Source organism: Megascapheus bottae, chromosome 4 (assembly GCF_031878675.1).
Source record: "Megascapheus bottae isolate mThoBot1 chromosome 4, mThoBot2.hap1, whole genome shotgun sequence".
NCBI classification, from domain to species: Eukaryota; Metazoa; Chordata; class Mammalia; order Rodentia; family Geomyidae; genus Megascapheus; species Megascapheus bottae.
In genome coordinates this window covers 28,932,632-28,953,459 of record NC_143512.1, presented here as the reverse complement: position 1 = coordinate 28,953,459, position 20,828 = coordinate 28,932,632, and the positions used below count along the sequence as shown (strand labels likewise).

At 32.6% G+C, this 20,828-nt stretch overlaps 1 protein-coding gene across 8 annotated transcripts in view; it reads right to left on the bottom strand.

Annotated features, from left to right (window-relative positions):
- The window catches only part of Arb2a (ARB2 cotranscriptional regulator A), a 391,209-nt gene that overhangs the window by 218,060 nt on the left and 152,321 nt on the right, over window positions 1–20,828 (bottom strand). For 7 of the 8 annotated variants that reach the window (XM_090331618.1, XM_090331624.1, XM_090331622.1 and 4 more), the window contains one exon: window positions 12,493–12,711. The exons of the other annotated variant lie outside the window; for it this stretch is intronic. In XM_090331618.1, coding sequence (XP_090187744.1) covers window positions 12,493–12,711 — 219 coding nt within the window. The remainder of the gene's footprint in view (window positions 1–12,492; window positions 12,712–20,828) is intronic. 8 annotated transcript variants of the gene reach the window in all.

The following is a 20,828-nucleotide window of genomic DNA, read 5'->3' as shown; positions in this document are numbered from 1 at the left end:
TGTAATCAAATGTTTCAATGTTTAGATAATCTGACATAATTCAGTGAAATGACCAGTGATTTATATAACCAAATCATTAATTCAAAGTACAAAACACATCAATGGGTTTTCATGAGAGCATGAAATGTATTTTAGAATACCTACAGGAACTCACCAAATATATTACGTGTTGGTGTACTAGCAAAAGGAAACATCCATGATTTTGGGATAGAGCTATCAAAATAGTCTTTCCTTTTCTAATTGCATATATGTCTGAGACTGAATTTGTTTGATATTCATCAATGAGGATAACACATCACAAGAGAATAAAAAGGTTTTCCAAAAGAGCTCATTTCACACTGTCTTAAACTTTATTTCTCATAAAGTATATGGTTTATATAATCATCAGGCACAGTGGCTGAAGTCTATAATGTAACCTACTTGGAAGGGAGAGTTTAGGAAACTCTGATCTAAGGTCAGCTGGGGCAAAAATAAAAATAAAAATAGAGACTCCATCAGGACCAATGGCTGGGTATGGTAGCCTGAACATATCATATTGCATTATAGGAAGACCACAATGGCTGTGTGCATTGGCATATGCTTGTTGGTCTGGTGATGTTAGTTAATATAAATAAAAGAATTTTATGGACCATGTGGAATATATATGTATGTATAATTCACTTACTACAAAACAGATAATGATTACTCTGGCTTTATATGAACAAACTGATCCACAAAGGAGGGGTGACTTGTCTAAAGTCTTAGCAGCAAAGGAAATAGCATGTGTTAGACTAGAATATAGTTTTTTGATTTGGGGGTTTTTTTTTTGCCAGTCCTGGGCTTGGGCTCAGGTCCTGAGCACTGTCCTTGGACTTTCTCAAGGCTATAACTCTATCACGTGAGTCTCAGCCCACTTCCAGCTTTTTTCTATGTATGTGGTACCAAGGAATCAAATCTGGGTCTTCATGTAGCCAAACGCCTGGGCCATATGCCTTTTTTTGGTTGGTCTTGAACTCAGGGCCTGGGGGTGTTTTCTTTTTGTGCTCAAGGATAGTACTCTCCTACTTGGGTCACAGTGCCACTTCCAGTTTTTGAGAGATTAGAATCAGCCTGGGCTAACTTTAAACCTTGATCCTCAGATCTCAGTCTCCTGAGTAGCTAGGATTACAGGTATAAGCCACCTGCAGCCAGCATTCCTATTCTTATGATTTTTTTAAACTCCCAAATTCCAAAGTTTCTGTTCTATATGGCAGATTTCCCACTCCAAATAGTTCAACTTCTTCTAAAACTTGATTAGAATATAACTTTGCTACTTTCCCTGCATAAAAATCCAAAGTTTCAATTATCTTACTGAATTTTTTCTTTTATGTTCTTACATTTTTATTACTAGTTTATTTTACCAAAGCATTTAATAATAATGGCAATTAACTGAGTTTTTACACAATGTATTCACTTCTTGGGTATGAACACACTTCAGTATAACAACTGTTTTAATCCCATTCTAGTCAATAACACAGGGAAAGTTGCATAGGGCAAGTTATATGTCATATATATCCTTTTTGCTCTCTATGACCATGCAAATAAATATTATTTATCAATTTTTTATGGAACAATCCATGGTTTTTACTTGGCTTTTGGATTAAGGAACACAAAAAATACAAAGATTGTGCCAATTTAAAATAAAATCATGGTTCTTTTAGTGTTTTAAACTAAATGATGTGGCTACTTTTTAACCAGGTTTAATTGTAGCTTTTTTAAAAAAATGAAAATCATATAATAAAGAAATTAAACATGTTAGCAAATAATGAAAGATGATATTTTAATACTGTTTTCTTGAGTAGTTAGAAAAGTAAATAGCAATAATTGTGTTGTTACTAGGCACTTATCAGATGAGAACCACTCTTGTAGCTTCATGAGGACATACATGGACTAGAGTACCACCCATCCTTTCTCTCCTCATCCTTTACTCTTTCTTTCCCACAGGAAGAGTTGACTAGATTAGAACATCTGAGAGAGAAAAACTATAAACACTCAAATCTTGCCCTTTTGAGACAAGTTTTGAGTAAGCATGCAGGAAGTATGCATTCCAGTTTGCTTTCTACTATGTTTTGATTTCCTTTTGTCTGATTCCTCTAAAGTACTGCTCAGTGAGTCATAGTTGGGAAGTGTAAGACCCAGGGACTGTTTTTGGAATGACTCAGTAAGTTACAAAAATATATTTGGTCTTTATCTTTGGTTGCTGGAAGAGAGGTATTAAAATTTTGGAGTTTGTTCCAAGTCACAAGGTTGTCTTTAGTTAATCATAATAATGCACCACTGACATTTTAGGACATGGGCCTGTATAGTCTGAGGATGGGGATGAGGAGAGCCTTTGGATTCACCTACTGACATCGAGAAAGTGGAATTTCCAGGTGTGTTAGTGAGCACATGGATTTGTTGTTCAGAGGTGGCACACATCAAGAAAACACTTCTTAGCAAAACACCCTCCTCACATTATGTTTCTTATCCATTTAGTTGTACCTGAGTTGATTTTTTTCTAAGAAAACAATAAGCTTGAGTATTTTAACAACTTTGATCTTAACAAGTTATTAAACCTGAGGAAGGGCTTATGGTGAACCCTAATTTATGTCCAATCAGTCAGTATGCATTGCAATATCAGGAATTGTGACAGGTGTCTGAAATGGGGCAATCTTACTGAACACTAACTCATGGCTTTATGCTAAGTTTGGCAAATAATTTCAGAATTGAATTGTATTATGTCATCCAATTGTATTAGAGAATTGGTTGATATTAGAGAAAACATCCAGAAAGTTACAATCTTCAGAAATGATTCTTTCTCCACTGATTTCCAAATTGAGAAATACTATCATTGGTCTTAAAGATCACATGTACTTTACATACATGATTATCACTCAACTTTTTATGCATACAATGGTAAGGAAGTGGGGCCAGGAATGTAGCCTAGTAATAGAGTGCTCGTCTAGAATGCATAACGCCCTGGGTTCAATTCCTCAGGACCACATAGACAGAAAAAGCTGGAAGTGGTGCTATGGTTCAAGTGGCAGAGTGCTAGCCTTGAGCAAAAAGTGTCCAAGGACAGTGCCTAGGCCCTGAGTTCAATCCCCAGGACTGGCAAAAAAAAATGTAAGATAGGTACTTTAATTATATTAAGTGGAAGTGATGAATTAAAATTTTTGTCTATTGAATACTGTATTTCATATCTATACATTCATTGTCTGAAATGTTGTGGTTCTGAATGTTATATATTCAATTAAACCAACAAGAAAATAATTGTCACATATGCCTTCAATGATTACAGGATTTAAGTTGATTTGATGTTTTAGAAATGCCTTAGAATATAGGCATTGGTGGCTCATACATGGTAATCTTAGCTATTAAGGATACTGAGATCTTAGGATCATGGTTTGAAGCCAGTTCAAGCAGGCAATTCTATGAGACTTTCATCTCTAATTAAGCACCGAAACAATAAATAAATAAATAAATAAATAAATAAATAAATAAATGCTTTGTATCAAGTAGGAGCACCAGCCTACAGTGCAAAGGCTAAAGACACTGCCTAGGCCCTGAAGCACCAAAATGGAGGTGCGTGTGCACATGTGTGCACATGTGCGCCTCTCTCTCTCTCTCTCTCTCTCTCTCTCTCTCTCTCTCTCTCTCTCTCTCTCTCTCTTTCTCTCTTTCTCTCTCTCTCTTTCTCTCTCTCCTATAAAAAAAAAACACAACTTGAAACAAACAAAACCCCCAGAAAACAAATAATGTTTTTGTATGGCTCACTGAGCTACAGCTAAGTTTTCCTTCATTTTCTAGGTATATTTTAAATGATTTCCAAGATAAAGATATGATGTGATTGAAGCAGTTTCTAAGACAAGCAAAAGCCACAGGAGCAGCCCTTGGTGGCCCAAGGGGTAAAAATAGTATAAACATAGTTACAGGGGTGAAAACATGTTTTTTTTTTTAAAGAATATATGTACATATTTAGCCATTTGACTCAGTTCTCAGCCCAACACATTAAAAAACAGATGCTTTAAGAAATGATTTGTTGGCAAGATGCTTGTTAAAATTTTATCAGTCGAAATATTAAAATTCATTATGAATTAATTAACACATTATATAAAAATAAAATGTTTTTGTTTCATCATTTTATAAAGTACTATAACCAGTGGTGATTAACACTGGGAATTTTGTGTGTCTTGATATGTGTTGCTCAAAAAGAAACTAAATTTATAGGATTACCACTAAATTGATGACATTTTCTGTCTTCACTCTTGAATTCACTTGGCAGATGTTTTCAAGAACAAAAAATTCCATCTTATTACAAAACATATTAAGCAGGTTTTCCTGCCAGGCATGTCTGACGTGATATTTATTGCCTAGGCCAAATCAATCCCCTTAACAAGCCATAATATATGCTAGCAAGTATATTATTTCATAGTTAAGAGAAGTTGCCACATAAAAGAATAAGTACTCTGATCTCTCATGATCTACTCCTAATGCATCAGAAACGTGCTACATAATCCACTTGTTAGTCATATATATTTATACTCATTTAGTAAGAAAAATACACTTGACTAATCTTAAAGTTTTACATATGGATTTTTCTTTATATCTGCCTTTGTATAATAGATATTAGCATAAATTTGAGAGAATAATGTTTTTTAATAGACATAAGAAAAAGAAAATTTAAAGAATTCATCATATAGTTTAGTCACTGCTCAAAGTAGGTTGAATTCTGAAGAACTTCAAAATTTTATATTATAGAATCTCAAACTGGTAATCTGTACAAGTATTTCAAAATCCCCCAAACTTCTAAATCTAGAAGACTTTCAGTCCCAAGCATTTTGCAAGGAAAATAGAGGGATTACACATAGTTTACAAATGAAAATAAATTAAACACGGTTGCCAAAACATAAGATCAAATGATTCCAGTGTCACCAGTGCAGAAGAAAAAAATAAAAAAAGAAGAAATGACAACATGACATGGAACCCTCACTAACCTCATTGAATTAAAAAAAAAATCAAAGTTACATGTTTTTTTTAAATAAATCTTTTGTTTATGGAAGTTCTTAACAACTACAAGGATTCTAATATATGCTTAAAATTAGTCATAATAAAATTAGACAACAAATACCTTGCCTATTAAGGAGCAATCATTTTGATGGATGTCAGCTCAGAGATTAGGCTCCCTAAGCCTCTTTGTTAGCACTTCTCACTTTTTTTTTTTTTTTTTTGCCAGTCCTGGGCTTGAGCTCAGGGCCTGAGCACTGTCCTTGGACTTTCTCAAGGCTAGAGCTCTACCACTTGAGCCTCAGCACCACTTCCGACTTTTTTCTATGTATGTGGTACCGAGGAATCAAACCTGGGTCTTCATGCATGCTAGGCAAGTACTTTAACCACTAGGCCAAAATCCCGGCCCCGCACTTCTCACTTTTTAAAAAATATTTTTATTGTAATTAATAAAAGGGTTACATGATATTTGCCAGATAGAAGGTGCATTAATTCACATACATTGATACCCTTTCACATGTCTTGGTCCCCATTACCTTCCCTCCATGCCCCCATCTTGGTTTTCCCCCCTTCCCTATCCAATTTCAAATAACCAAATACAAATATATCCAATATATCAGATAACAAAGTGAGATACTGTAACAATATGAGATAACCAAGGGACAGCAAAAGAGATGAGAGATAACATAGTACATTAAGGACAACAATCATTCATTATATGGCTTTTGTTTCAATATCCTGGAGGTCCTTTCAATTAGCTTCATACTATATGGCCTTATGTATCAAGATTTTGCTCTATTGCAAATCTCTGCTAGGAGAGCCCAAGGTTTCTACTGATTATGACAAATGAGGGAAACCATTGAGCCTAAGTTCCTTTGAGTCTGGCTTACTTCACTATATGATCTTTTCTAAGTCTTTCCATTTCCTAACAAATGGGGCGATGTCATTCTTTCTGACAGCAGGATAGAATTCCATTGTGTACAAATACCACAACTTGTTGATCCACTCATCAGCTGAGGGACATCTAGGTTGGTTCCATATCTTTGCTATGGTGAATAATGCTGCAATGAACATAGTTGTGCTAGTGGATTTAGTATGTCCTTGTTTCTGGATGGATGGGTAAATGCCAAGTAGTGGAATTGCTGGGTCATAGGAGAGCTCTATGTTTAGCCTTTTGAGGCACTACCATACTGCTTTCTATAGTGGTTGAATGAGTTTGCACTCCCATCAACAGTGTAGTAGTGATCCCTCCTGGCCACATCCCCTCCAGCATCTGTTGTTATTCTTTTCCTGATCCTGGCCATTCTAGCTGGAGTGAGGTGGAATCTTAGAGTTGTTTTGATTTGCATTTCTTTTATGACCAGAGGTGTTGAGCATTTCTTCATGTGTCTATAGGCCATTTTTGTTTCTTGTTCAGAGAAGACTCTCTTTAAGTCTTTGGCCCATTTTTTAATGGGATGGTTGTTTCTTTGCAGATTAGTTTTGGAGTGATTCAATTTTTTTGAGCTGTTGATATATTTTAGATATGAGGCCTTTGTCTGCTGTATGGTTGGTGAAGATCTTCTCCCACTCTGTAGGCTTCCTAATTAATTTACTAGCTATGTCTTTTGCCATACAAAAGCTCTGCAGTTTAATGCAGTCCCACTTATCCAGCCTTTCTCTGATTTGTTGTGATTTTTGGTCCTTATTAAGAAAGTTTCGACCTGTGCCAAGGAGGCCTAGTGTATCTCCTATTCCTTCTTGTAAAGTTTTCAGAGTGTCAGCTTTTACCTCCAGGTCTTTGATCCATTCAAAGTTAGCACTTCTCACTTTTTGTGAGTAATTTCTGCCCTGGCTAGCATTACAGGCCTCAAACCGTAATCTTCAGACCTCAGCCTCCTGAGTAGCTGGAAGTACAAGGGTGAGCCACCTGTGCCTTGCTTTTTTTCTGTTTTTGTTTTCCTTTAAAAGCCAGTCTCAACCCTTGTCTTACTTTCTACAGCATGGATCATTACAAAAATCTTAGGATGAGATGTACAAGTCACTCCAACCAATGTCAATTCAGCATAAAGTCATTTTGTTATATTCTAGCTTTACTGTACCAACTTTTATTAACTAATCTTTTTCCATATCTTTCACCTTTTAGGCATCAATTTGACAATGAATCATCTCTATCCTTTTGAGTTCATTTATCTGTTATCTCTAAAGCAACCCCTAGTTTTCTTGCTTTTGTCTCTTCCCCAGGGAGTTAGAATCAGTTTCTAACTCCCTGACAACATTCACTGCACTACTGCAAAAAGTGGCTCTATCTACTTATAGTTATGGATCAACATGCAATGCAAAACCAAAGCAAGATTTGGAGAATTACAAGGAGATTTAGTGAAAATATGACAGATAAACTTATAGCATTAATAAAATTATGAGATAAAACAAAAATAATAGCACAAGATAGTAAATAATACATTCCATGTAAATTAGCAAACTATAATTTATTCCTATTCATGAGAATAGGAAATAGGTTATAATGAGAGGAATGGGTGGTATTTCAGCTGGGCACTTCAATGTTGATGGAATGTGGATTGGGGGATGAACAGGATGTAAAGTTATACATTCTATAAAGTACAAGCATACATAATAAACATTTACAACACAGTTGCATTTGGTCAGGATGAAATATTCCCATTTATCCTTAAACTTAGCACTATGATGACATAGTAAACAGGGAAAAAGCTAATATATTCAGAAGAAAGTATATAGTTCAATCAACTTTTCAAATAAACCCATATTAACTACACTATCTAATGAAATATTTCATTGAGTTTTAGAGCATAATCTGAGCCATTGAAAGGAGTAGGAGATCCACAATGTAGGGATTTTGTTTGTTTGCTTGTTTGTTTTAGTTTGAATATTTCTTTAGAGAAAATATTTTTAGTAAGGTAGGACTCTTTTTTTTAAAAGTGTACTAGGTTGGGGGGGGGAGCAAAGGAGCTAAATACAGACTTCTCAGAAGAAGAAGGAAGAATGGCCAATAAACACATGAGAAAAGGCTTCATTTCCCAGGTCATAAAAAAATGCAAATCAAAACAACTTTGAGATTTTATCTCATCCCAGTGAGACTGGCCAACATGAAGAATTTGAACAATAACAAATGCTGGCTGGGATATGGGGGAACAAAAACCCATTCTCATTGTTGGTGAGAATGTAAAGTAGTATAATCACCTTGGAAGGTGATGTGAAGATTCTTCAAAGAACAAAATATAGAACTACCCTAAGATACTGTAACAACATGAGATGAACATTAAGGGCAAAAAAAAAAAAAGAGAAACAACATAGTACATTAAGAACAACAATCATACAAGATAAACCTCTTGTTTATATATCCTATAGTTCACTTCATTTAGTCTCATCCCATATATGACATTATATACATAGGTTTTAAGCTTTTGTAATCCTCTGCTAGGAAAGTCCGAGATGTGTACTAATTATTACAAATGAGGAAAACAATATATTGAATATACATTGATTTGTTTATTTGAAATAGGGAAGGGGAGGAGGAAAACAAGATGATTGGGAGGTGGCTAGGGAGGGAAACAGGGACAAAAAGTGAGGTGTATCAATGTGTGAGAAGAAATACACCTACTACCTAACAAATGTAACTGTAACCCCTCTATATACTATCCCAACAATACAATTTTAAAAAATTAATAAGAGTTGTTGAGACTGAGTACTGAAAGACCATGTAAGGAAAGCAGTGATAGAGCAAGAATGAATGCAATACACATACAAGTAAAGCTTTCCCTGAGGGGATAAAAAGAACTACCCTAAGATACAGTGATACCACTCTTGGGCATCTATCTAGAGATTACAAGTCAGGATAGGTAACAACACTTGACCATCCATGTTCATTGCTACACTATTCAAATAGCCAAGTTATAGACTACCCGGAGCACTAGAAGGTATGAGTAGATCAAGAAAGTGTGGTGCATATACACAATAGAAATTCACTCATCCATTAAAAAGACTAATGTCATTTGCAGGGAGATAATGGAGCTAGAACAAATCATGTTAAGTGAGGTAAGCCAAGTTGGAAGAGACAAACACTATATGCTTTCTCTCAAATGTCAAATACAACTATGTATGATGTGTGAAGGGTTCACTGCATTAACACACAAACTGACTAAAAGAAGGTATGTTCAGAGGAGGAATTCAAAGGGGAAATTCCTCTGAATAACTAAAGTACTGTTTATCAAAATGAATACTAGGAAGAGGAAACATGGACAGTATGGGGAAGTGGGAAAACTAGGGCATGTCGAGAAATGGAAGGAGGAAGGGTGAGCAAATATAGTCATTATTCAATGTACATTATATAAAAAGTAAACTATGTAACTTGAGTGTAGAGACAAGAGGTGAAACATAGGGGAAGAACAAAGGAAGAGTTGACATTGAACAAGAAGCATTGTACTCATTACCTGTATTACAGAATTATAACTCATTTGTATGAATACTTAATAATAATAAAATACTAAAATATCAAAATGTAAGAAGTAGAATTTCATATTCTGTGCCAGTCCTGAGGCTTGAACTCAGGGTCTGAGCTTTACCTAAGCTTTTCTCCTCAAGGCTGGTGCTCTACCTCTTGAGCCACAGCTCTACTTCCAGCTCTTTGGTACTTAATTGGAGATAAGAATCTCACTGATTTTTCTGCCTGGGCTAGCTTTGAACCATGATTCTCAGATCTCAACCTCCCGAGTAGGTAAGATTATAAGAATGAGCCACTGATACCTGGCTCTAGTTTAGGATTTTAAGGGTCTACTACCATATTTTCTATGAAGGTGCCATTCTACGAATGTTTATCAAATGTTTATTAGGAACTGTGTATTCTAGGATGAAAGATATAGAATTGAGCAAACAGACTAAATACTTGCCCTGATAGCTCATATTGAGTTACGTGGCCATGAGAAAAATGCTAAAAGTTTTGACGTACAGTTCCCTCATCTACAAATATGTATCAACATTAGTAATCTCATTAAGAGAGAATATAGAGATAAGTATGGTTTATAACTGCTCCAAAATAGATGTTTGTCCTTTGTTACCAAATGTTACTAAGTCATATGTGGTTTAATTTTCATATTTTAGATACATTCTTTTTTCTCTGATGGAATAACATGCTAAAGTGGAAAGGGGACAAAAAAACAAAAGTAATACAATTTCAACACTTATTTCTATCATTTATTAGCTATGTGATATTATTACATAAACATTTCCTTGACTATGAAGTGAATACAATGACTCGATCCCTCTAGTTACTGGGTTATTGTAAAGGACAGATGAGAATTTCAAAACATAAATGATCAAGAAGTATATAAATGAAAGTAAATTTATCTCCATTACAGTATTTCATATCCTGAATATAAAACTGCAGCATATATAGAAAAAGTTATTTCTTGAGTCAGTGAAATTTACCTCAGTTTTTCCCTTTGCTGCTGGACAGTTTTACCTTTTAGAGCTAAGGGATTCAGCACACCTGTGCTATTCCTTGTTCAATTCCAGATTTTTTAAAAAATAGGTATTTATTTTTAAAAAAGGTTTCATTAGTTAAATCTATCATATCTAGATGGGCTTATTTTATATTTAGTTCTTTCCATGGGGATCTGGAGTGATAAAATGGGGCAGGAAAGAAAAAGAAAGACATGAGAATAAAAAATGGCAGAAATGTAAAAGGAAGAAATGTAAAAATAAAAAAAAAAAGGAAAGGAAAGAGAGACAATCTTATTGAGCCAATGTAAAAAACTTTGTAACTAGTATAAGAACAAAATAGATACAAGACTTAATAAGGCAAATGCAAAAAAGAAGACAAAGCAAATGCACACATAAAGGATAACAAAAGGAAAAATCAAAGCAATGATAATAAAACAAAGAAAATAGAATGGAAGAAATAAATCTAAAGGGAGATGTTGGAGATAAATGCTTATGCACCTCAATAGGAAAGGTGGATAAAAGATTTTTAAGAAGAAATAAAATATACTAAATCACTTTTTTTTACATGTAGTCACATAAATATTCTTCATGATTGTATATCTCAAAAACAACAAAACTTATTTCTGGAAGCTGAACATTAAAAATAATTTATTAAAAATGTAATATTATCTTAAAACTAGTGGTTCAAAAACTGGATGACACAGTGGGAATCTTGGAAATGGACAAAAAAATGTAACAACATACCCTGATGCAGAAAGGTTTAATATAGGTTCACTTGTAGCTTATTTATTGATTCATTTTTTCTCAATATTTTCTGAAATAATTATTAAATAGGGAGATGGTTTTAAAAAATTAAAATATAAGAATCCAACTCTTATTTGACTCACTGAATGAAATATTCTGGGAATTCTTGGTCAGGATACATTTTGAGAGAACTTGTGAATTTGTCTAAAATTAAATGCACTGAGTATCTGAAGTACAATTTAAAAAAGAGGCTCATTTTTGCCATAAATTGACATGTAATAAAGACAATAAAAACTTGAAGTCATGCATTTCATTTTAAAGGTGATATGAAACATGTTAATAATCTTTAAAAATAGATGTAAAAATAGCTGAAGTAAAACATTCTGAAGTGTCACAATTTTAGTGTCATTTACAAATATTAAGTTATCTGTTTAAATGGTCTAAACTGTCCATATTGAAGAACATATCAATTTACTATCTTACTTCACTCAGCAGCATTTTCACATACTTTACTCTTAAATTAAATTCAAGTATCCATTAAATAGGCTATGAAAATTTTGTGAATTTGTCTCATGTATATAATATACCATATATTACAAAGCATAAATACAACTGTTTGTACCCCCTACAGAACTGGATGCTCTGGAACAGTACTGCTATAATAATATCATGCTGTTAGCATTATAGAGTGTAAAGGCTCGCTAGGGAAGACCAGAGCAAAGGACAAGAGTCCTCTCATTACACTATCCCTAAACTATTTTAACGTAACTACTTATCAGGATATTAATCACTCCTCTTCCCATTGTCATCAGAAATTAGGCTGAAATACTATGGACAGACAGCTGCTCTTGGGAAAATGATGCGTTTATCTAGTAATATTTACAACCAAGATAAAGACTAGTTGGCACAATGCATTATTAATTCTGCAGGTAGTATATGTAAAATTATTATGCTTACAGAAAACAACAGTTTAAGACTTTAAAGAAATGGCATGTTGGATTAAAAAGTTTTTTTTCCTTCTCTCTTCACATATCAAATTAACATTACTTTAGAAAGCCTTTCTTGAAGAAGTGCAAAAGAAAATAGTATTTGCATTTGTGACTTTTATAAAACATCACACTAAAATCAAATGATCATTTTAAATAAAAAAAATTCATCAATATGGAGAGCTAGAGAGAATAAATGGCTAACAACTAAAGAATAGCTTCTTTAAAACAGAATCCATATTTATATGAGATAATGAATAAAGAAAAGGAAAGAATGAAGAAAAGCAGTATTCTAGCTTACTCTGATATACAAGTGCATCATTTCTTTTTCTCTTTGGGGGTTACGATACTTCTCATAGAAATCACGTCGCTTCTTTGTTTCTTTGGACACTTTATCTTTTCTTTCCCGCTTTTCTGCTGGTTCATCTGAACTATCGGAGGATGATTGTACATGCATTTTTGGTTTTTCTACTTCAATGTAGTTTTCATTGGGATTTAGTACTATTACTCCATATCCTTCCTGTTGTGAAATGAAAGAAAGTGATGCAAGTTAATGTTAGACTAATTTCACGCAATAAAAATGTTACTGAAATCTCAGAGGAAAAAATTTAATATAGTTGTATTTTAACTAAAATATTTTTAGGAAGAATTTAGCTTTAAATTTTACAGTAAAAAGCCATAAATTGTCTTTATTACATACATATATAAATAAACATCTGTAAAACAAGTTATAATTGTAACTAAGATTTTGAATTTTAACTTGGAAAAATGTGAAATTTACCAAAATAAATATAATACAATAAGTAGACTTTCAAAGAATATTAATGTTTATAGTATATTATTTGAGAAAATAATCATTTTAAAATTGAGGACTGTAATTTAAACTGCATTTTCAAGTTTTTTTTCTTTACAGTTGCCCTGCAGTGGGCATTTTAATTTGTTGCAACAGTAAAAAAGCAATAGGCAAAAGTCTGGTCTAACATGCCAGGAATTTATATATCTAAACTATCAGTAATGTTATAATGTTTACCTGTGCATCATTATTCACCTTTTTTCTTTCAAGAAAAACTGACAATCATAGAAATAAAAGGAGTTCAATACTATGATGCATGGTAATCGTGTAGCTTTTATCTTGAAATTTACTTAACATTTCAAACTACCACACCAATTCTTTTTAGCAACAAATAGTATCAAGTTTAAAAATACAGCTATCTGAGCATCTAAAGTTTTAAGTGCTTTAAAAACATATATGGTCATGTCCTACTTATTTGTAATTAGGCAAACATTTTGATGGCTATAATTAAGAAAACTTTTGATGTTTACTTTTTAACTGGTGGACTAACCTGACCATAAGAAATACAAAAGGATAAACAATAGCCAATGACAAGCATCAGCAATGCAAATTTTTGAAGCTATTATATATCTGTCTTTTCTATTCAATGTTGTATTGTAAGATTTCCAATTATAACCTTATAAAATCCTTTAGGGTCATTCTTAAAGATGTAATATTACAATAAAAAATAAGAGTAAGAGAAAACAAAGCTTATAAAATTGCCACGAAAATAAAAAGAATATGGTTTTTCAAAACCATAATCACAGAATCTTCTATTGTAAATTCAATTTTAATTATTTCTTGCCAAACAAACTATAATTTTTAAAATGGATAGCAGTTGTAAAACAAAAACAGAAACAAAACCACAGGATAAATTATGTTATTTTTAAATATGCTACCTGTTACACTCTTTCTTTTTCAAGTTTATTTCACAAACTTCACTGAGATTTTACCCCTAATCAGATATTACTGTCTAAAACCATGACTACTTTGGAAAATTTCATGAACACTGAAATTCTGATACTAGCATCAAGGCCATTAATTAAGATATAGTCATCCAACATATGTGAACACTGTGCAATAATACACACCAAACTGATTAACAAAATACCACACATTCATGAACAGATGTTCAAATAAAACTTTTAGATAAATGCTCCTTTCGTAAAGAGCTAATAAAATATTTCTCATAACTTTTAAACATTTTACTTCAAAGTAAAAGAAAAAAATGTGAGTGTGTTTGTGTGTGTGTGCATGTCTGTGTGTGCTAAAGTTTCTTAGCTGGCAAGTCAAAAGTTTTACCAACAAAAGATATTTTATTTGGTCCTGCTTTATTCTAATCTGTAAAGCTATTCAAAAGTCTTGTAATTCATTGTGATCACTGTCAGGTAGACAGATTGTCACTTGGTGATTTTCTACAGTTGGACACACTTGACTAGTTATTAAAATCACATTTGAAGTAAGTTCTACCATTCTTCCTTGTGTCTCTTATAACTTTTCACGCCCTTCTCAAATTTCAGCTATAATTTCTCCTCCCACCATAAGTAAGCTACAGAACACTGTTGCACTCTGCTAAACAGGATGAAATGGAAGCATTCAGTACACTGTCTCTGGTATAAGGAACATAGTCAAAAAAGGTCACCATAGGCCAAAAGGAAAATTGCCTCCTCTCTAAATTTTGTACTGTGAGTAAGTGGTATCTTGTCATGTTTCTTCCCTGCTTCTGTGAGCAAACTGAACTTTAAACACATACACACACACACACACACACACACAGAATTAGCAAGCCCCAAACAGAACTTTACAATTCTTAGAGAAGAAAATACTGATAATTGCTATAATGTAATGATAATTAAAAATTGTTAAACTTCAGGTAATAAGATAGACTTTAATCACTATAATGAGCATCATCTTTGCACAATGAATGACTTCCAGACAAAGAACATATCCCTGAACAAGGTTTATAATCATCAGAAATTTTAAAAACTATCATAATACTATATGATTTAATCATTATAAATAGTATTTTTATAATATCAAGCTTATTTAAGAAGTTTGTATTTGAATTTTAGAAGTCACATGTTGAAAAGTTGATGTGCCTATATAAATTTAAAAACAGTCTGAAATTTGATGTGTCCAATACAAGTAAGTATTAAAAAGACAGACATAAATCATCAAAGAAGTAGTATTTGTCTAAGTTATTGATTATATAATTGATTATGTAACTGTTCAGTTTCATAAAGGCAAAATGTCAATTTTTTTACTGAGACATCAACAAAAGAAAAATAATTCTATTTTTCAATCACTGCAACATAAATTAAACTTTTATCATATGGATTTCTTTTATTTTTTGGCTGGTTTTTGAATTATTTAGATATCAACAATGAATGTTTCCACATAAATACTTAAATTATTTAAAAATGATTACTCTTCTGAGTAGTTAGGATTACAGGAAAGAGCCACTGATGACTTGCTTTGCTAAATGGCAATTCCTTTATACAACTTTTAAAGATAATTTTTTAAAGTATAAAAAACTATCCTTTAAATGTTTCAGACTACCACTTTAAACAGCAATCAAGAAATATTCATGAATACACTCTTAAAAGTGTTGACTTTTAATAAGTGCTGAAAGTTCAATTGCTATTCTGTAAAGCAAATTAGTACTTCTCAAGTAGTTTTCCTGATACATTAACTGATATATACAAGCATAGGAAAACAATATGCCTTCATTCTTTTCTGTCATATATAATAATATCAAAATCCCTTTATATAATACATTTTTTGCAATGTCAACACTAATACGTGATAACTAGGAACCAAGGAAAGTAAAACAGTCCAAGGATATATAATTATATTGAAATAGAACAGTGTAAAAAACTCTTTATAAATCAAAATACATGCCAAAATACACACCAACTTTTGTAGTAACTCTTTCTGAAGAATTCAATCATTATACAACAATCTAAGTAAAAGGCTGCTAATGTGACCTTAATTAATGTACCGTTTTCTAAAATTATACTATAAAATCTGGTATAAAGGTATTATAAAAGAATTATGCTTTATTTCCCTCATAAACAATTTGACTTAAACCTTAAGTTGAAATATTCTTTTTATATTTAATCATTTAAAATAGGAGAGAGGTTGGATCATTCAAATACATATGGGAAACCTCTATTATCTTTAAGAAGATAAAATGATGGAACTAATTATTGAACATCCTACCCCTTAAATACATAAAACTGGCTTCTTTTGCCATGATGTACCAAAATCAATTCCAATAGTTAACAGTGTGAGACAAATAATATATGTATATATATATAAAATCATAATTAACTCAACTTTGATAGTCAAGTAGAATATCAAGAAAGCAACCAAGAAGAAATATAGGAAAAAATAAAGTTTAGTCCATCTTAGTTCCATTTCCATACTTGTGTAGCTATAACTGTAAATTCATTTTTAGATCTGTGTTTACAAGGTCTAAATTACAGGATCTTAATCAGAAGCCTTCAAGAGTTTAGTGCTAGACATGGCATTTTATACAACACTTGCTGTGATTTATATAAAATTCATGGGCCTTAAGCTCCTTCTTCACTTTGACGTCTTATATGTACTTTCTAATAAATCGTAGTTTACTTATCAAATCAATCAAATAATTACTTAGATCACAGAGGTATAAAATAGACAACTGATGTCAAATACAAAGAGGCAGAGGAAACTTTGCTGGAAAGATGAAATCAGTGCTGAACTGTACTCATCAAGAAGAATTTGTAAACAGATAAAACCTAAAAGCAAAACCAAACTGTACATTTGACCCCAAATCAAACTGCATAAATATAAAGGTTTATCCAAGTTAACTGATCACTAATTAAAAGAAACATGCAAAGCAGGGTAAACTCTGTTTCAAATTCCTTATTGGTAGCTTAAAACAAATCACCTAAAGTTCTCAGCTCTGGATATTAACCTGCCAAAGTGGAAACCACATGTGCCACGTCAGGAAGCCACACTAAAATCCCAAGACCAGTGGAACTACTCATTTTGGTGTTCAAGTAAAACTCTGTAACAGATGATTTTAGGTACACTGATCAATCATATTCTTTCAGGTTCAGTATCCTATTTGCTTGGATTGAAAGATAGGTGTTTATCCACAAAGAAAATGGAACATCAAATGTTTTAATCCATAAACCCATGGTTAAAATGAGTAAGCATGGCATGGTCCATTCTGTAGTGAAAGAGGTATGTTTTCACTAGAAAAGGTATGCATATGTTACAGCTGCAACATCTTAGGTGCTAAAGTGAGATGAGGTCATGACAACCAATCAGAAGTCACTAGTGAAGTGTTAAGTAAACATAGTTGTTGGAGTTGCAGCTCAGCTTGAAAAATGCCCCTCCATTATTTCAGTAGTTTTCTCTAAACGTGACCTGGGCCAGAAACATCTGAATGTCACTTGACTCCACTTTGCGCTTCTTCTCAATATGCATTTAGGTAATAGCACCCTAAGATTTAGTAACATCAGGAATATGCTTTAACTTGAAGCTGTCTGAATTCTAATCTCATGTACTATGGTATAAAAATATGATTCTAAGACCAACATAGATTTTCCCAGTTAAGTTTCCAACTTCAAATAGCTCATCAAGTTAGTCAGCAAAAGAAAACATTCTACAAAAAGTTTTCAGAGGACCACCTGTTGTCTATTATTTTTACATAGCACTTACTCATAAATCATAACACAGGGTAATTAATCAAGCTGTCAAAGAGAAGGTCAAAGGTTATATGGTAGAGTCAGAAGGTCATGCATGGGCTGATAGAGGTCAGGGTCACACTGCATTCCTCATTATCAAGTTGGGATGAGAGACGGCCCAAGCAAACAAAAGTGAAAGCAGATGGAGAAGTGAGTGGATAAAAAAAGAAAGACAGAAAGAAAGAAAATTTCACAAAGAAAAAGAAAAGTGAAAGAAGACTGTCAGCTGCCTTCAAATAGGGAATAGAAGAGAAAAGAAATACACTGAAATGTGCTCAAAGGAGCACAAGAACATAAAGAAACTACAGTTTTATTAATTAAATAAATTGAATATAACTTTTCTTGGCAATTTTATTAGTGCATACTAAGCAATTTCAGAAAAATACATGTTTGTCATCTCTATATCATTTCTAGATCATGATTAATTAGGACAAATAAGAGATCTAAAAACAAAGTATGATTTACACCCCCCCCCACAGACACACAAAACAACTTGCAATAAAAGGACTTTTCTCCTTTAATATTGTTTCAAGGTTACAATATGGATGCAAATAGTTTTAAGCTATAGGACAGATAATTTCTTGTGCATGATATAAAGACATTCACAAACATAAGTGTGTTATAAAAGTCCTTTTGAATAACAAAACAGTTATAAAATATTCTATTATTACGCTGGTCTGAATTAGATGCAGAATACTGTGCAAAATTAGCTGTCACCCTTTGCTCAAAATCTTTGTTAATCTCATTTTGAATGTTTGCAGCTTTATCAACACATGCATCAATGTCAGCTCCTTGGTTACTGAACCGCTGTAGTTGGAAGAAGATATAATTAAAATGTTTTGGCACAGAAAAAGTGAAATTGTATCTCCCCTTGTTCCCTTAGGAGTCTGTAAAACATGAAGGATATATTGACAAACACACACCCTTGTCTTCAGTTTTGACATCTCAGGTCATCCAAGTGCTATTTATTTTAAAACATCCACTTTGCACTTATCCATATTATCACCTGCTCTGTTTCTAACTTTTTATAGGTTTAAATTTAATAAATATTCTAATTATCACTAATGTATTTGTGAAAGTACTATATACACAATAGTACCTTAAAATAAATTATCAAGGACAAAAAATTTAATAGTACAGCTCTGTGAAATTTTTTTTGGATTCTGATTCTCATTCTTATAAAATGACACAAATAATACACCCACACATTAACACACTCAAGTAAAAAGAAGGATTTACAACTGGTGCCCAGTCAATGACAGATCAAAATCTATAAATAGATATAGGAAACCCTACAAATACATCCTTATTATGATCGAAAGCAGAAATGTATATTGATTTATCCTATAAATCCTTAACTATTCAGTATGTTAACTATGCATTTACATCTTAAGGTGTGGAATAAATTCTTTTTGCTAGCTTCTTACTAAAATCTGTTATAAAATTATGTAAGTATCAAAAGTACTACCCATCTCTGTAGGCACATGTTTCTTTTTCCAAAATTTTATCAATTGGATATAATCATACACCATGCAAACACATTCTTAAAACATGTGGGAAAATTTGCTTAACGATTATTGAATATAAACTACTCTATCTTAAAATATGCCATCCTTCCCTTTGGTTTCTCAAAGTAAAATATTAAATGTTTAAAATATTTTTGTTGTAATTTCAAGAAAATATCATGGGTTGCTTGTGGTCTACAGTCCACATGTTAGAATGAAGATGTACTAAAAAAGAAGTCCAAATTACTCATTGAACTAATAATTTATTAAATACTTGTTTCATGCAACAAATAATAAGCAGCCACCATTTACCAAGCTTTGTGTAAGCACATATTTCATAACAATATACTTACATAATATATTTTCATATTAATGGTTCCTTTAGTATGATATTCCAGATCAAAATTCAGTAAAAGCAGTTAAAATGTCTATATTAGTCATCATTGTTTTTCTATGAGAAAGGGCTGATGAGAAAAGAAAAAAATGGGAAAAGTATAATGCTAAAATTTTCCTATCTTGATATGATGATTAACTTTAAGTGGTAAGCCAAGCTTATGATTGCATGGAGAGTATTTAAACTTACTTCATAACATGGAAATATACTCTTTGGGGATGTGCATTTGTGTCTGTTCATAACACATTATAAACATCCTGATATTTTTTGCAAGTATCATTTCATAGTCTTAGAGAAAAGCTTCTACTCATACCTAACAAACAGGTGCAACTGACTACTGCTATGAATTTTCCTTCCCACAGTGACCTATGCCTGGAGATCTTCTCTTACTTCTGCTAAATAATTTAATTACTTATGAGTTATGGTTTCTTTGTAACCTTTTAAATGACTAGCTCATTAAGATGCAAAAATATGCAAAACATGATGTCACTAGGTCAAACAGCTGTGTTGGTAAAATTATGACTGTGAATGTCCCCAAGAACATGAAAATATTAATAATTTATATTGCTCATTAGATGGCAAAAACTCTTTAAACAGATTTAGAGACAGATTAATTTTATAATCACAAAATGCTACACTACCTCATGGTAACAAATCTTTCCACCATCTGTGACCCTTTGGTATACATAAAACATACAAAAATTCATGATGGCTTTAAGTTTTCACATCATCATACTTGCATTTGGGAAAAATGTCATCAGAATCTGAAACCTATAGGTAAGTGAATTTATAAAATGAATGCATCTGCCAACTTTAGTGACAACTTAATTTCCCTTCAATGAATCAAGATACAGGAACACAGTATAAGTAATAGTATAAGGCAGTCAACAAGTCACAGTCCCCAAAACCAATGAAATAAGCTGATTGCCTTGAACTTGGGTAAATATATGTTATTCTAGGAGTTCAAATGTTTTGATGAATGGCAAAAAACAAGGCAATTAAGTAAACAAAATGCTGTCATATTTAGAGTTTAAAAGTGTCTCATGTCTCTGTCTCAAAGTATCATGTGTGACGTGCCCACAATCACAGTACCAAAGGGTAGGAAAATATTCCCCAAAGTCAGAGTTGCTTTTAGATGTTTCAGTTTAAATACATATGGGTTAATTA